General features: G+C 42.8%; 1 protein-coding gene across 3 annotated transcripts in view; it reads right to left on the bottom strand.

Moving 5' to 3' along the window:
- The window catches only part of TBC1D22B (TBC1 domain family member 22B), a 275367-nt gene that overhangs the window by 87155 nt on the left and 170639 nt on the right, over window positions 1–17573 (bottom strand). For all 3 annotated transcript variants that reach the window (XM_089677368.1, XM_089677369.1, XM_089677370.1), the window contains one exon: window positions 10995–11101. In XM_089677368.1, coding sequence (XP_089533494.1) covers window positions 10995–11101 — 107 coding nt within the window. The remainder of the gene's footprint in view (window positions 1–10994; window positions 11102–17573) is intronic.

Here is a 17573-nt window from a genome sequence, read left to right as displayed (position 1 = left end):
AAACATATAGTTGTTAACGTTGAATAAAGACATCAGTACATCCACTTCAACCTGTGTGGGTGTGTGTTGTACCAACTGCAACCACAGACTGTGAAAGGGAGTTCCACATCCTTTTTGCTCTAACAGTGAAAAAAAAAAACCTTAAGCAGTTTAAGGTTGAACCTTTTCTCATCCACGTGTCTTCGTGAGCACGAGGAGTCTCCTAGTACTAGTGCTGCACTACCTTTCGGTGAGATGGAGAGCACCAGCCGCCTAGTACATTTTGGCCTTTTACATACCAGAACTGAGGTATCTCATAGCAATGTGGTGAGTCCCAGAAGTGCAGACCAAGCTAATGAGGTGGCTAGCACTAGCAGCATCCTGCAGCCACTAAGAATTTGAACACCGTGTCCCTTTGGATGTGTTTGCAAGTCTTGATTAGTAGCCCACAGATTATGCAGCACCTGTACGTCCCCAATTCACTTCCAATCCGGAATTCAGGTGGAAACCGCAAATGTAACTACTCTCCTTGATTTTTTTTTAGCGGTTTTTCATGGAAGATCTGTATGGATCAATTGTGGACCAAATCAATGTTTATGCTAATCAGTACATTGCTGCCAACCCAAATTCGTACCTTGCCAATTTGAATGGAAACATATCATGGTTTCCGAATGAATTGTGGCCATATTGGTCCACAGACCCGATTCCTCATATGCCCATGTTCTCTGGTGCCATGGCCAGGCATAGATATGAGCATATAATGCGATGTATGCATTTCAACAATACACTCTGTTGACCTCAGGGAGACCCTAAATATGATCAGCTCCACAAAATTTGGTCCTCGTAAATCACCTTAACTAGAAATTTGCAGATGTTTATATGTTGCAACAAAACATCTGTGTAGATGAGTTCCTGATTAATTTTTCTGGCTACCTTCTATTCAAACAGTATATCCCCAGCAAGTGTGCCAGATCTGGAATCAAAATGTATAAGAAGTGGAAGGACAAGCAGGCTGTTTTCATCCTGTCTTCCATTCATGCAGACACGACGGTTCAAATTTGCACGGTATCTGGCATTGTTGAGAAGCCCATGTCCACAACTAAACTCTTAAAATGGGAGGGGTGGACTTCAATGGCCAGATGATGAATCACTACACACTAGTGGAATATTAGTATGGAGTACAGCATGGCACAGTCTAGGACACATATTTCGTACACAAGGGTATCAAAAAATGTTAAGATAGTCAGGAAACTGGCATTTTAAGAGACCCTAACATCACAGCCTGGAAAGTCTACAGTTAACAGTTTTTATGTTACAAAAAACATTTAAAAAAAAAAAAAAAAAAAAAGTAAAAAAAAAAAGTTGTTTCATTGAGTCACTGTTATGTTGTAACTGTGTTTTATTGTTAACAGTTGTTTGCTTTGAAGGAACACCAATCAGGTGCAGCACTGATATGCATATTCTGACAGCAACAGGGTGTTGCTCTCAGAATACAAACATCAGCACTTTTTTAACATCTCATTTGATGTTAAAAAAAACAAAAACATATATACCCAAGCATGGGGGCCTGAGGTGGTCAGTGGGTAGATCGCTTCTATGCTTTGGCATATATTTGTTTCACTTTTTTTGGCAGAGATTTCTTCATTCACATCAATGTGAATGGAGGAATTTATTAGGTTCTTTTTTCCCCTTCAGCTCACGGGCTGAGCGAAAAGAAAGAATGACAAGAGTTACATTAGAAGTGGGTGGATGCAGGGTGGTATATTCTATTGGTGGGTATGCCACACACTTTTTCTGGCAGATTTCTTCATCCACATCAATGTGAATGGAGGAATCTGGTAGGTTCTCTTTTTTCATGCAGCCCACAGGCTGCATGAAAAAAACCAAACCATTACATATATGCTCAACAAACACCAACAACGATCTGGCACGTAGCTAAACTTCGACTGGTTATATCTGCAAGCATCATCCTGGTATTTTTTTCAGCCGGCGATCGTTAGTCATTGGATTGCTTTTGCAAGCAGCCGGAGACTCCTTACTGGCTCCCTTCCACAGCTGTCTCAGGCTCTCCTGCCCCATTGGGTGGAAACAGTTCCAATCATCTCTATGGTCTAAGAGACCAGAAGCTATGAGCATTTCATCACTTTGGTTTCTCCAGATATAAACAGCGCCAAATTTAATTGGGAAAGCATTTGAACACACCAATCTTGGTATGACCAGATGCTTTAAGGGTACAGGATAGATCTAGAGTCTAATAGGCCCCAGAATTCTCAGACAAGAGTACCTGTCACTGCCTATTGCTATCACAGGGGATATTTACATTCCCTGTGATAACAAAGTGATAAAAAAAATAAAGAAAAAGAAAAAGACAGTGTAAAAATAAAAAAAGCAAAAATAATTTAAAAGAAAAATTAACAAAGTTAAAGCAACCCCTCTGCACTAAATAAATATTTTGTTTGAGGATTCAAAGTAATTTTCTAGTAAAAAATACATATTTTTTTCATGTAAACAAAAAGTGTCATAAAAAGTTTTGATTTTCAAGTGGTTAGAAGAGTGATGTATGGCAAAAGCTTCTAATGTTCGACATAAAATGCCAGGACAGTTCAAACACCCCCCAAATTACCCCTTTTTGGAAAGTAGACACCCCAAGGTATTTGCTAAGAGGCATGTTGCATGCATGGAAATTTTTATTTTTTGCTACATGTTTTTGGAAAATGAATTTTCCCGAAATCCAATAAGCACCTTCAAACTTTTAAAGGGCTTTTTTCCTCATTACACTTTCAGACTATCACAGTTTTGCAGGCCATGAAATTTATTTATTTATTTCAGGTACTTATATAGCGCTGTCAATTTACACAGCGCTTTACACATATTGAACATTCACATCAGTCCCTAACCCTCAAGGGGTGTACAATCTAAGGTCCCTAACTCACATTCATACATACACATATTAGGGCCAATTTAGACAGGATACAATTAACCTACCAGCATGTCTTTGGAGAAATACCAGGTTAGTACAAAACAACCCCCCCAAATGAACCATTTTTGGAAAGTAGATACCCCAATGTATTTGCGAAGAGGGTTTTTAAAAAATTTTTGTGATATAAATAATGGGACTGCGATAGTGTGGTGGGCAACCTCACACCTGATCTCAGGGCACAGAGATCACCCGAATTTGACAGGTACCCGCTCCCACTTCTGTTGTGTCCCCCCCTCCTTCCCCATAGTCTTGTGGGACACGTGACAGGTTCCAGAAGACTACAGAGCCATTCACAAAGTGCAGCGCTTCTCAGGCATTCGCAATGGGCACCTGGCTGTGAAGCCGCAAGCTGTCACAGCCGGGTGGCCCACACTGAAGATACCGACACCAGGGAAAGAAGACAGTTGGTGAAAGCAGGACACCGCTGGACCAAGGAGCAGGTTCTTCTGCACAGTAGAGCCAAGTGGCCAGCCTGGTATTCTAATATGGAGATGGTGATGGGGGGGGGAAATACCGGGCCAGCTGCTCCATATTCGCTCCATAAGACGCACAGACATTTTCCCTCATTTTTTGGATCAGGAACAGGGGAAATAACTTCTTGACGAAGCAACAGGTCCAGTGGAGCAAACATGGCTGTTTTTTTGTTTGGATGCAGCAGACATGTTTAAACAGTATGAACTGCGGAAGAGGTAAGGCGCGAAACTGCAGCTCCTGGACATAATGTTTGGAACCTAGAATTGGCCGGCAGAGGTTACCCCACTTGAAATGGGGGAGTATTCCTTCATTAGAAAAAGAGCTTGCTGTCAGACTTGACAGGCCTGGAAATTCCTGGTCTTCTGCTTCGACCCTGAATTCTGAAAGGGACAAAAGAAACTATTTTTGGTCCCAGACAGCTTTTGCTCCAATGCCCTTTGTTGCTTCTTTAGATGTAAGAGTGCTGTTCTCTCCTGCAGTCTTCTGGATAAATGTATCCAGGGAAATGCCGAATAAGCATTCAACCTGGTTGGGCATACAGTGGGGAAAATTATTTGATTCCCTGCAGATTTTGTTTGCCCACTTACAAAGAAATGAAGGGTCTGTAATTTTTATCATGATACAAATGGTATAAATTGAGTTGCAGTTCAGTGAGTAAAATAAGCATTTGATTCCCTACCAACAATAATTCTGGCTCCCATAGACTGGCTATGTGCTCATGTGGTACACAAATTAGTCCTGTCAGTTTAAGAAGGTGCTCCTAACGACAACGCGATATCTGTATATTAAAAAAAAAAAAAAAAAAAAAAAAAAAAAGAAGAAGAGGACACCTATCCACAGTATCTCTTTCTTCCATTCACCATCATGGGCAAGACCAAACAGCTGTCAAAGAGCATCAGGAACAAGATTGAAGACCTGCACAAAGCTGGAATTGGCTACAAGACCATCATCAAGAAGATTGGATGAGAAGGAGACAACTGTTGGAGCAATTATTTGCAAATTGAAGAAATACAAAGTAATTATCAATTGCCCTCGGTCTGGAGCTTCATGCAAGATTTCGCCTTATGGGGTAAGGATGATCATGAGAAAAGTGAGGTATTAGCCCAGAACAACACGGGAGAAGATTATGAATGATCGCAAGGCAGTTGGGACCACAGTCACCAAACAGACCATTGATAACACAATACACCACCATGGATTGGAATTCTGCAACACCTGCAAGGAGTTTGCCAATGAACATCTGAATGATTCAGAGAAGGATTGGGAGAAAGTGCTGTGGTCAGATGTGACCAAAATTGAGCTCTTTAGCATTAACTCGACTAGCCATGTTTTGAGGAAGAGGAATGCTGACTATGACCCTAAGAACACCATCCCTACAGTGAAGCATGGTGGTGGAAACATTATGCTTTGGGACTAATTCTCTGGTAAAAGTACAGGCCTACTTTGCTGCATTGTGGGGCTGAAGGACAGGGCCATATATTGTAAAATCTTGGATGAGAACCTTCTTCCCTCAGCCAGAACACTGAATATGGGTTGTAGATGGGTCTTCCAGCAGCAATGACCCAAAACATACCGTCAATGCAACAAAAGTGTAGCTCAAGAAAAAGCACATTAAGGTCATGGAGTGGCCTTACCAGTCTCCAGACCATAATCCTATAGAACATTTATGGAGGAAGCTGAAACTTTGAATTGCCAAGCAACAGCCAAGAAACCTTAAGGATTTAGAAATGATTTTGTAAAGAAGAGTGGACCAATATACATCCTGAACTGTGCGTAAACCTGGTAACCAACTACAAGAAACGTCTTATTTCTGTGCTTCCCAACAAGGGTTTCTCCACCAAGTACTAAGTCATGTTTTACTTGGGGATCAAATACTTATTCTACTCACTGAATTGCAACTCAATTCATAATATTTGTATTGTGTTTTTTTCAGTATATTTGGTTGATATTCTGTCTCTATCATTTCAAGCACACCTATGAAAAAAATGACAGACCCTTCATTTCTTTGTAAGTGGGCAAACTTACAAAATCTGCACGGGATCAAATAAATATTTTCCGCACTGTACATTTCAGCTGCTTTTTGCAAGGGAGCTCTTCACCATTTCAGCCATAGCACGTGGAATATGAACTAACATAAGGTCCAGTCAAAAGAGCTGTCAGAGAAAATCTTCCAACTCATCCACACAAAAGCATAATACTTTGGTAAAGTGCTCCAACTGCTGTACAGCCAAAGAAATTATCTTAAGAGTATTAGGTTCCTTAGCCATGCACTTTACCCAAATCAATAAGGCCTGGAAAACCATCACGTAAGCAAAGGGTTGCATAGCCACACTCGCCAAAGAGAAGGATGCCTTAAAGAAGGAACCAAATTATTTGCCTGCAGGGTTCTTAAGCACTGGTATATTATCTACTGGAACCACAAACATATTATTTAGATAAGACATGCAGGGTCCACAGTCGGGACAATGCACTTCTTACGGTGAAGGTCATCCATTGGATATTGTTGTATGAACCACTTGGGAAGCACAAACAACTTGTCTGAGTAAAAGCCAGTCCTTGTAAATTCTTCTTTAACATGAGGATATAGTGGAAAGGATTTGGCTAGTTTTGGAGCTTTACAATACCCCAGCCCTGTCACCAGAGGGTTCTGGTTCTTCCCCTCAGTGTCAAAATATTACAGACCACCTCTGTGAGAAAATTGATGCAATCATATCACCTGCCAAGGTGAGTGCTTTCCATGGCATCCAGTGCACATGGCAGCAGCTTATAGAAAATCCATATTCTTCCCCCCAGTGCCCTGGTGCAGCCCCTTTAAAAACAGATGTTCCTAGAGACTGATCAAGATTCATGCTGCATCTGTAGAGCACCAAAGCTCAGCAGCTGGATATAATCTTGCTAAAAGATTTTTTTTTTTATAGTAACACTGAAGATATACTCTCAGCAGAGGTAGACCGTCAATGCTTTGAGTGGGAGGGTTTATGCAGGGTTAACTCAAGCTTTACTATTTGCCAGTGTCCAATCATCTGGAAGTGGAGCATACCCAATGGTCTATGAATAAACACTCCTATGTCCTGTATTAGTAGGATTTTTTTTACCATTTACAAAAAAAAAAAAAAAAAACCACAAAAAGAAATTTGATACCAAATTAAAACCCTAATTGCCCAGAAAGAAAATATGTACAAGGGGCGTTCAAGTCAAACCAGGACTTTTAATTTTACAGTTATAAAAAGGATGCTAGCCTGGCGGTACTATACGCAGTAGTAAGTGGCAAGTTTGTCCTATTACTGATAAATAACACACAGGTCGAGGGCCAGTCCAGAGACCTTTAATCAAGAGGGACGAAAACAGTGTTAGTGCGTGCATGGAACAGCATGTGGTGATGAAATTTCTTGTGAACGAAGGTGAAAAACCCATGGATATCTAAAGAATACAAGCATACAAGCACTGTGTATAGATGAGATGTTCAGCTGCAGTAAAACATTCTGGACGGAAACCGAAAATTCAGGATGCACTTGGCCAAAAACCAAAACTGAAATGGACAGTTTAAAAAAAACAAAACATTTTTTTTATATAATTGTACTATATTCGACTTTTTAATTAATATCATGAATTTAAAAAATACAATCCAGTAATGTAAAATAACATACTGAAAGTAACACACAAAAACTGGACATTCTAATCTGTGTGCGTTCCACCTAGACAAGCGATATATATGATACAGTGTGCACTCTCATCGTCCATTACCGTGGTACACTACGTGTTTATTATACAGACAAATGGATGTATACTCACAAACAAACGAAGATTATTCACCAATATAGTAATGCATATACATTGCCTATCATTCATTGCATTACAGCATCCTTGCGGTCTTTAACTGGGGGCAGTTTTATTTGGGATAGTGACCGTCCATCAAGTGTCATGCTAACTCTCCTTGAGAGTACATGTGAGTACACTTCCAGTACATTTTATGAACAATTTGTTTACAAGTATTGTGGTTGGTGACCCATGTGGTCTCTGTGTATACTGTATGCATTTTATTTGTTGCTATATATTGTATGCATTTTATTTATTTTTTGTTGGCTGCTTTGTGCGTTTATTCATGCATATATTTAAATATACAAATTTTTTTTTTTGGGTAGTTCTTTGGGATTGGGCCATTGGGATTGGGTGGGAGGGCCTTTTCACCCTCTTTTTGACATTCGTTGGTATATAAGCTTGGGACCAGCAGGCATACTTTTAGCTCTGAGGGAGGGGGTTCATCTCCCGAAACGCGTCAACTTATCCCTATTAAGGGCATAGCATTGTGTTGACTGTCATTGTGGACCACATATTCTACTTTTAATCTTTGTTGGTTTGTAAGTATACATCCATTTGTCTATATAATAGACGTGGTGTACCACGGTAATGCACGACGATGAGAGTGCGCCCTTGTCTGCTTTTTTTCACCAGTGTTCAGATTTCCCGATCTTTGAAGGGCAGCACCTCTTCGTCTGACATTCTGAATTTCTGTTAGTCTGCATGAAGATTGGAGCGCTGGTTTCGTTGTTTGTCTTTTTGATATGATACAGTGTGTGTGTGTGTGTGTGTGTGTGTGTATATATATATATATATATATATATATAGGTACACTTTGAAAACACATCCGGTTTCAATGGGGAAAAATATCATGCTAGATATCTATACTGGTATGGACTGGGTAATGTGTTAGGAACAAAAGGATGCCCATCGTTGGATGGAAATGAAAATTATGATCATACGGAGGACTGAATTCAAAGACACCTTGAGCATCAATGTGAATAAATGATGCAGCAGGCTAGTCCATTTTGCTGAAATTTCATTGCACAGGGTGCCAGTGGCGGACCTGCCAATTCTGGTGTTCAAAGGCAAATGCTCTATGGTGCCAGTCAGTGAGCAAGGGCCCACTAGAGGACATAGGGCCCTCAGGCCACCCTCATGCAGTCTGTTCCTGATTGTTTGGTCAGAGACATTCACACCAGTGGCCCGCTGGAGGTCATTTTGTAGGGCTCTGGCAGTGCTCATCCTGTTCTTCGCACAAAGGAGCAGAATACCGGTCCTGCTGATGGGTTAAGGACCTTCTATGGCCCTGTCCAGCTATCCTAGAGTAAATTGCCTGTATCTCGGAATCTCCTCCATGATCTTGAGACTGTGCTGGGAGACACAGCAAACCTTCTGGAAGTGGCACATATCGATGTGCCATCCTAGAGGAGCTGGACTGCCTGTGCAACCCCTGTAGGGTACATGTATTGTCTCATGCTACCAGTAGTGACACGGACCCTAGGCAAATGCAAAATTAGTGAAAAACAGTCAGAAAAAAAAGTAGGGAAAATGTCAGTGGCCTCCATCCATAAAACCATTCCTGTTTTGGGGGTCGTCTCATTGTTGCCAATCCATTTCATTAACACCAAAGCAACTGAAACTGATTAATAACCCCCTCTGCTACTTAACTGACCAGATCAATATCCCAGGAGTTTAATTGACGTGATGCTATACTCTGATTAAAAGTGTTCCTTTAATTGTTTTGAGCAATATTATACATATACACACACATACATAGTTTTTTTTTAAAAAAAATAAATATTAGTGTGAGAAGGTTTTTTGCTAATGTTGAGTATATAGTGTTTTCTTAGTGAATTTTTAGTTAAACTTTTTTCCCACAAGATGGCACCAAAGGAGGAGACCATAGTCTAATGGGACACCATTTTGGCCATTATCGGCACTTTTTCTTTTCTATCAGCAAAACGTTAACAACCCTATTTTCTTCCGATAATTTTCAGCAGCAAATATATCTGTTCATCCCTAATTTGAATAGTGCAAACGTTTCAAAGATGGTCATACGCCAGTCAGTGATGATCTCAGCCGTGGTGGTTCCCAGCCCACAACAGTCATTACTGTGAACATTATTATTATACAGTATTTATAAAGCGCCAATGGTTCGCTCAGCACTGTACATTACAAAGGGGGACAGAACATGTGACAGAACAATACCAATACAATGCAAAACATGAGGGGATCAAGGGCCCTGCTCTTTCGAGCTTACAATCTAGGAGGGAGGGGATAGTGGTACAGGAGGAGATAGCTGTGGGGGACGGAGTGGTAGGAAGAGTGGAGGAGGTCGGCAGGTTAGCAGGGGGTGGGGTAGGCTTCCCTGAAGAGATGGGTTTTCAAAGTGTGCCTAAAGGAGAGGAGAGTAGGTGATAATCTGATGGGTTGGGGCAGGGAGTTCCAGAGGATGGGTGACACCCTGGAGAAGTCCTGGAGGCGGGCATGGGAGGAGGAGACCAGGGAACTAGAGAGAAGGTCATTAAGTGAGGAGCGGAGTGTGCGTGCTGGGCGGTACTTGCATATTAGATCAGTGATGTAGTACGGGGCAGTATGGTGGACAGCTTTGTACGTCAGTGTTAGGATTTTGAATTTGATCCGTTGCGCAATCGGAAGCCAGTGGAGGGATTGGCAGAGGGGGGTGACGGAGATGGAGTGGTTGGAAAGGTAAATGAGTCTGGCAGCCGTATTCAGGATCGACTGAAGCAGGGACAGCCAGCGGCAAGGCAGGCCAGTGAGGAGGGAGTTGCAGTAGTCGAGTCGTGATATGATGGAGTGGATGAGCGGTTTAGTGGTTTCTGGGGTTAGGAACGTGCGTATTTTGGCGATGTTGTGGAGGTGGACTCTGCACGAGTTTGTTAAAGATTGGACTTGGGGCAGGAAGGATAGGTTGGAGTCCAGAATGACACCAAGTACTCTGGCCTGTGGGGCGGGTTTGATGGTGGCGTTGTTGGATGTGACGGAGAAGTCAATGGGGGGTGGTGTCCGGGCTGGGGGGAAGACAAGAAACTCGGTTTTGGAGAGGTTCAGTTTAAGGAAGTGGAGCGACATCCAGTCTGATATGTCGCTCAGTAGGTGTGCGATTCGGGCGGAGACCGAGGGGGTGAGGTGGGGGGTTGAGAGATAGATTTGTGTGTCGTCGGCATAGAGGTGGTAGTTGAAGCCGTGAGAGTGTATGAGTTGGCCAAGGGAGGAGGTGTAGATGGAGAAGAGAAGGGGCACGAGGACAGAGCCTTGAGGGACCCCAACAGAGAGGGGGAGTGAGGGGGAGGTGGTAGCATTATAGGTAACGCTGAAAGAGCTGAACATTCAGCATGTGGAACACCTGATCCTGGATAATCGACGCACAACCTTTCGTGAAAGTGCACGAGAGAAATCAGCATTTCAGCACTGATGATGAAGTGAAGCAGGCTGTCCTAAGAAGGTTCAGGCATACTGACAAATCTTTCTATGCTCAAGCTTTCCAGGCATTAAACGCTGGGATAAGTGTATAAATGATGAAAAAAAAATGCAGTTTCTACTCCTTGAAATTTGTTCTTTTACTTTAAAAACTCAAAAGTCCCAGTTTGACTTGAATGCCCCTCGTATAATACATTAGGGTAGACTATAAAACCTAAAAGATACAATATGTGGAATGAAGACATCGCCCAAATGCACTAGGATTCAAGAGTGTACAGGGAGAAAAAAAGCTTTGTGGACAACCTGAACTCTACCTTACCTGAATGCCGTCTAATAGTTTGCTGATTGACCAGAAACTATCCGCCTCAATGTTCCTTAGTGTATCAGATGGAAGGCTGTTCACGTCAAAGTTTTCTACGTCGTCTTCTAAGAAATTAGAACATGCAACAGTTTATTGTAAAATCTACAAATGCAAACACAATAACACACACAGTGTGTTTGTTTGTAATAGAGAAAATTTTTTTAAAAAAAATTACAAACACACATTTACATACTTAGTCTTGCTGAAAAAATAGAAAAGTCCATCCAGATCAACCATTAAAAAAAAAAAAGTTGTAATCCTATACCCACAGTTGATCCAGAGGAAGGCAAAAAATCCAGCAAAGCATGATCCAATTTGCTCCTGCAGGGAAAAAAATTCCTTCCTGATCCCCGAGAGGCAAATCGGATATTCCCTGGATCAACTTTACCTATAAATGATAGTATCCAGTTATATTCTGTGCATCTAAGAAAGAATCCAGGCCTTTTTTTAAAGCAATCCACTGATCTGGCCAGAACCAACACACGCATACATATACACAGGGTTTTTTTTTTCTGCTGGAACTTAGTTCCATCACCTCTAGCTCAGGCCCTCTGCTCCATGCTCAGTCCGGCTTTTGTGTTTACAAGTGACAGCTTGTCTCCCAATGGTCCCCACAGATCTGATCTCCTGAGCGGCTCCCACTGAGTGCAGAATGGGGACAAGGGAGATGCAGCTGCCCGGGGTGCAGTGCGGATGCGGTCATCCCCAATAAATGATCTCCCTGCAGTGAGAGAGGAAGAGCCACCTACAATGTGTGGAGAGGTACTAAAGCCAGCTGGGTGCTTCAGCTTAAAGTGTTACTAAACCCAGGACCCTGCTTTCACTATATCTGGTTTTTGACAGTACACAGAAATGCAATTATTTTAGTAAATATAAACTGCTAAATACCTCTTATTATCACCAGTTAGAGAAGTCTTGTGACTTCTACCAGTGTCCAGCAGAGCACATGGTAAAGCTTGTAGGAGGAGTTTTCATTTTGCTGTTGACAGTGCTGATTTGCCCTGTGCTGATGACATGCACTCTCCCAAGAGAAAAAAAAACCTCTCTAGCAATACACAGCAAACTGAGCAGAGTGACTCCACACAAAATGTCTTATCAGGAGATAAGACGGGGCACTGGAAGAAGGGGAGGATCAGAAAAGTCAAGATCAAGCAGCCTTTTTACACAATGGATTACACAAGGATTAACCCCTTAGGTTCCACAGTGAGTATAACAAGAATGTTTTACTGCCTATACAGACTGATTTTACTGTTGTGGGTTTAGTGACACTAATGCAGCAAATGTAAGACTTGTGGAAGATGGTGGAGCTTTTAAGGAGGGGAGGAGAAGATGGGGACAGTGGAGGTGGAGGGGTTGCATGCAGTGATCAGAGCTGAAGAGGGATGTAAGAGAGATGCGGATGGGGGTGCAGAGGTGGGCAGCTGTGGAAGAAGCCTGAACTCTGTACTGTGTGTCTAGTGCACCCCAAACTCTGCACTTTGTAAATCGTGCACTTCTTGTATTTAATGCCCCTTTAAGATTTTCCCACTGTTAGTGAAACTATTTGATGCAATTTGAAGGGTGTGTGGGTTGGGGGGTTTTTGGGGGTCATGGTTGAGTTCCTGCACCTATTTTCTGAGGAAAAAAAGCCCTATCTATATACAGTGATCAGTACACCCCTTTAGATAATTAAGATTGCAATCAATATCTCAGTGAACACAAGAACAATTTCCATCATTTTGACAAAACTGAATGTTATAGAACATTTGTTTAGCTCACTACATGAAAGTAAGGTTAATAATATAACAAATTACAAAATCTTCAGTTTTACTCAAAATACTTGATGCAAAAATGATTGGTGCTCGGACAGGGAAGCGGGAGTCTAAAGGAAATACCCTAGTGTAGTCGGGGTCCAGATCCGTTACCTGGGCCCTTCCACTACTTACCTCATTTACACCATGTTAGTGTCAGGTTATGCTTATGTTTATGTCTCTTTGCAAGAGGGGGGACTTGTTTTTTTTCATACCTGTTTGAGGGTTCATTGACTATGTTTTATGAGGGGGGTCGTCCTCACTTGAGGGTGACCTTCCCTGAAGTTATTGTTTGCCTGTGGGAGGCCTGGGTTGGGATCAGATACGTGCGCCTTTGATGTTCCCCACCTAGGACTTCAGTGTACTGTATAATATTACACTGTATGTTTTTTGGACAGCTTGGCTGTCTATTAGTTTTTCCTTCTCATTTTCATCCTTTTTCTGCTCTCCCTTTCTTAGGATTTTTTTTTTTCCTTCTCCTTTTTCTCGAGGGTCAGGGGAAGTTTAGTGAAGCGCTGTCGGAGACGCACTTTCTTCCCATTTATTCCTCCATAGATAAATATGACTCCGCTTAAATTTTCCTCTATTATTGTAGGAGCTTTAACACCGGAGAAAAGGGGCCAGATGCTCTATCATTTCCACAGGCATGGATTGCAGATCTTGCTCCTTCAGGAGACTCATTTTCGCTCTGATGGTATCCCAGTCCTCCACAATCGTTATTACAATCAGTGGTATCATAGCACTAATCCGCAGGACAGGTCTAGGGGGGTGTCGGTGGCTTTTCATCATACCTTTGGCCCGGAGGTCTTGGACTCACTAATAGATCTAGCTGGGCGCTACCTCTTCCTCAAACTGAAGTTCCAAGATTTTGTTTTTATGGTGGCGAACGTGTACACTCCCAATCAAGATCAGGCCACATTTCTTGCAACGGTCCTCTCTAAGCTGTCTGATTTTGGGGGTCCCTGTTTCATTGTCGGAGGGGACTTTAACATAGCTCTATCTCCAGACTTGAACACTTCCGCAGGTAAATCTTCTCTCCCTTCATTGGTCTTATCCCATATTAAGTCACGCTAGCAAGAGTTACACTTAGTGGATGTTTGGCATATCCAACACCCCTGGGAACGAGACTAAAGTTATTATTCTGCAGCTCACACGTCATACAGTCATATTGACTATTTCTTTGTGTCAGTCGTTTTTAGATTGTCCGACTTCGTAATCTCTCGGTCATTTCTTATGGTCTGACCATGCCCCAATCTACCTTACGATTCAAGACCGACCATCATCTTTGCGTCACTTTTCTTGGCGCTTGAACGATACTCTGCTCATGGATATTTTGTGTGTCGCAGAGGTCGAACAGACTATTCAACACTTTGTTCTTGATTACTCCTTGGACACAACCAGCCCTCTCAAATGTGTTCTTAGAGGGGTTCTTATTAAACATTACTCTCGTTTAAAAAAGGCTCAAATGACGGAGATGCGCCACTTATTTTCCCTCATTGCGCGACTGGAATCTTTTCACAAAAGCACGTTGGACCCGAGACTTGCAGTGGACTTAGCTAATGCTTGCAGAGATTTACTCCAAGTTTTAGATTCTTCCTCTCTTGTTGCACGAGACAAAGCTTGCAACACTCACTACTCCCTACCGAATAAATGTGGCCAACATCTGGCGTGTGTACTCCACCCCCGCCCGTCCCGTCGTCCGATCCAGCACATCAAGGCGCCTGACAATGCTAAAATCTACCACAATTGGGGAATTTCATCAGCGTTTGAGCGTTAATATTCTCACCTTTATAATCTACCTTTGGTCCATCCTGATGCTCCTATCGCTTTCTCTATTCAGGCCCAATACATTTCGGAGACAGCATTGCCTGTTCTAGATGCCCAGGATGCATTTGACCTAGAGGAGCCCTTTTCGACTATGGAAGTTCTCTGGGCGATCAAGGCCCTGAAAACTGGTAAGTGTCCGGGTCCGGATGGGTTTACTCCGCGTTTTTACAAAACCTTTGTTGTCCCACTGGCCCCACTTTTGGCCCAAGCTTTTAATATCATCGATGATCTGAACATGCCTTCATCAGCTTTTTTGTCCGCCAACATTTCGGTTATCCCTAAGCTGGGTAAAGACCCTTCTCTTTCCGGAAGCTACCGCCTAATCTCTCTACTTAATTTAGATGTTAAGCTTTTTGCTAAGCTTCTGGCGCTCCGCCTCTCCCCTTTTCTACCAACTCTGATTCACCATGACCAGGTCGGCTTTGTCCCAGGTCGCGAAGCTAGGAATAATACTGCTAAAACAATCCATCTTATCTCCTATATTAAACAACATAGCGTAAAAGCTTGCCTCCTTTCATTTGACGCTGAGAAGGCGTTCGATCACGTTGACTGACGTTTTCTACGTCTTACCTTAGAACAGATTGGTTTAGGTTCACGGTGCCTCGCTCAGATTATGTTCCTCTATTCCCATCCTTCAGAGTCTGTCCTGGTGAATGGTATGGTCTCTTCAGCCTTTCCCATTTCAAATGGGACTAGACAGGGTTGTCCCCTTTCGCCTCTTCTTTTTGTTTTAGTAATGGAACATTTCACGAGAGCCATTCGAGCGAATGACTCAATTTAAGGCATCCACACTCCCTCTGCACATCACAAACTGTCTCTATACACAGGTGATCTTTTAAGTTTACGTCCAACAACCACTTATTTCACTCCCCAGTCTTTTCCATGAATTCCGCAGATTTGGTCTCTTCAGTAACTTCAAACTTAATATCTCTAAAACGGAGGCCATGAATATATCTTTGCCTGCCCATGTGTTGGCGAACGTACGCTCCAATTTCTCTTTTCAATGGCGACCAAAGGCTATTACGTATTTGGGGATTATGATTCCTGCCGACCTTTCTGCTCTGTATTCCTTTAATTACTTACCCTTGCTTTCTTGTATCTGAAAGGATCTGGCTTCATGGGGCGTTTTGGCTCTACCCTGGTTCGGCCGTATCAACACCCTCAAAATGGATACCTTACCTAAGTTACTATACGTTTTCCAGACTGCCGATCATTGTCCATAAGAGTTTCTTCCTTTCCCTACGTTCTCTTTTGATTATATTTATTTGGCACCAAAGTTTCTCAAGGCTAAAATACAGGGTACTTATCCAAAATCTGGAGGCGGAGTGGGTTTACCAGACTTTGAGCTATATAATAGAGCTACATTGCTAGCCCGGATGCTTGAATGGTTTCCCAGACCCTTCCATAAAGCCTCTTGTATGATTGAACAAGATTTGTCTCCGGTTGACCTCCAGGCCCGTGGGGTTATAGCCGGGACCACCAGCGTTTTCCCGGCCTGTCCCCATTGACTATGGCTGTACTAAGATTGTGGTATCAAAGGGGCATCGTTGCTCACTTATCTTCCGATCCTATTCCCTTATCACCCCTATTTGATAACCCTGCTCTTCCTCAAGCGTTGGGCTCTTCTACCATTTGTTTCTTTACACGTGCCTTATGGGCCACGGCTCGAGACTTTATTTGCCCTCAATCGGGTCTTCCGCTCCTTCAGGGTGGGCCTAGGGATTGGTTGACCACTTTACATCTATCCTCATTTTGCAAACACCTATATGCTTCCTCCTAAACGCATCGTCCACTCACTGAGTTTGAGCAGCTGTGCTCCCTCTCTGAATTGCCAAGACATATCCTAGCCTCCCTTTATAAAGTGTTACACAATGCTCTTAATTCTGAACTCCCTCCCTACACCAAGGCATGGGCTCGAGACCTAGGTAGGGATATATCGGCAGAAGAGTGGTCCATGTCATTCCACTTCACTCATAAATCATCTATTTCTTGTTATTCAAAAGAAAAGAACTTTAAGCTCCTCTCTCGATGGTACAGGGATCCCCTCACCTTACACAAAATATTTCCTTCCACAACTAATCTCTGCTGGTGCTGTACTAAAGCTGTTGGTACACAGCTCCATATCTGGTGGGATTGTGACCCAATACAACCTTTCTGGTGACAGGTCTTTGCTGTATATTATAAGATCTATGGTGAGTCCTTGGCCCCTTCGCCGGAAATTGCCCTCCTTTCTAAATTACCAGGTTCGCTGGCTGCGCAGGGGAAAAATTTGCTGCGCTTCCTTCTATCTGCCAATTGATACCGCTCTTTTGGAAAACGTCCACTCCCCCTCCTATTCCGCTGTCGGTCTCTGTGCTTAACGATACCATGAGTATGGAGGAAATGCTGGCATTCGCCAATGATACCTATGACAAACACAAGCTGTTGTGGTCGGTCTGGCTCCATTTCTCCTCCTCCTCGTTTCTCCGAGATTTGTGTTCCCCTGTCGTGCCTTAACGGAGTGGAGCCCTGTCCCCCCCCCTCCCCATTTCTTTTCCATTCTAGTATGTTCACTGGTGTGGCCCTGCGGACCGTATTGAGGTTCGGTCGGTGGGGTCCACCATGCCTTTGCTTATTGCTGTGTATGTCTCCCAACCCTCTTTCGTTCACTAGCTTAACTACTGATGTCCCTCCCCCCCCCTTTTTTTTTCTTCTCTTCTCTTTCTCTCGTCTCCTTCCTTTTTTTTTTCTTCTCTGTTTGGGTATATATTCTTGGTTATATGGCGTTATCTCATTTTGCTGCATACATCTTGTCTGGGGATGCCTCCCCCAGTATCTATGGTTTTGCCTATCTCCGTGATTTATTTATTTATGTTATTGATCCCCACATCCTGATGTTATTTGGACTCATTTTCCTTCATCCTCATGGATCATAGTCATA

The sequence above is a fragment of the Staurois parvus genome, unplaced genomic scaffold (assembly GCF_062004578.1).
Source record: "Staurois parvus isolate SC_StPar_1 unplaced genomic scaffold, SC_StPar_1.0 ptg000185l, whole genome shotgun sequence".
Classification (NCBI taxonomy): domain Eukaryota; kingdom Metazoa; phylum Chordata; class Amphibia; order Anura; family Ranidae; genus Staurois; species Staurois parvus.
Note: the sequence above shows the minus strand (reverse complement) of the source record. Positions and strands in the feature narration are given on the sequence as shown.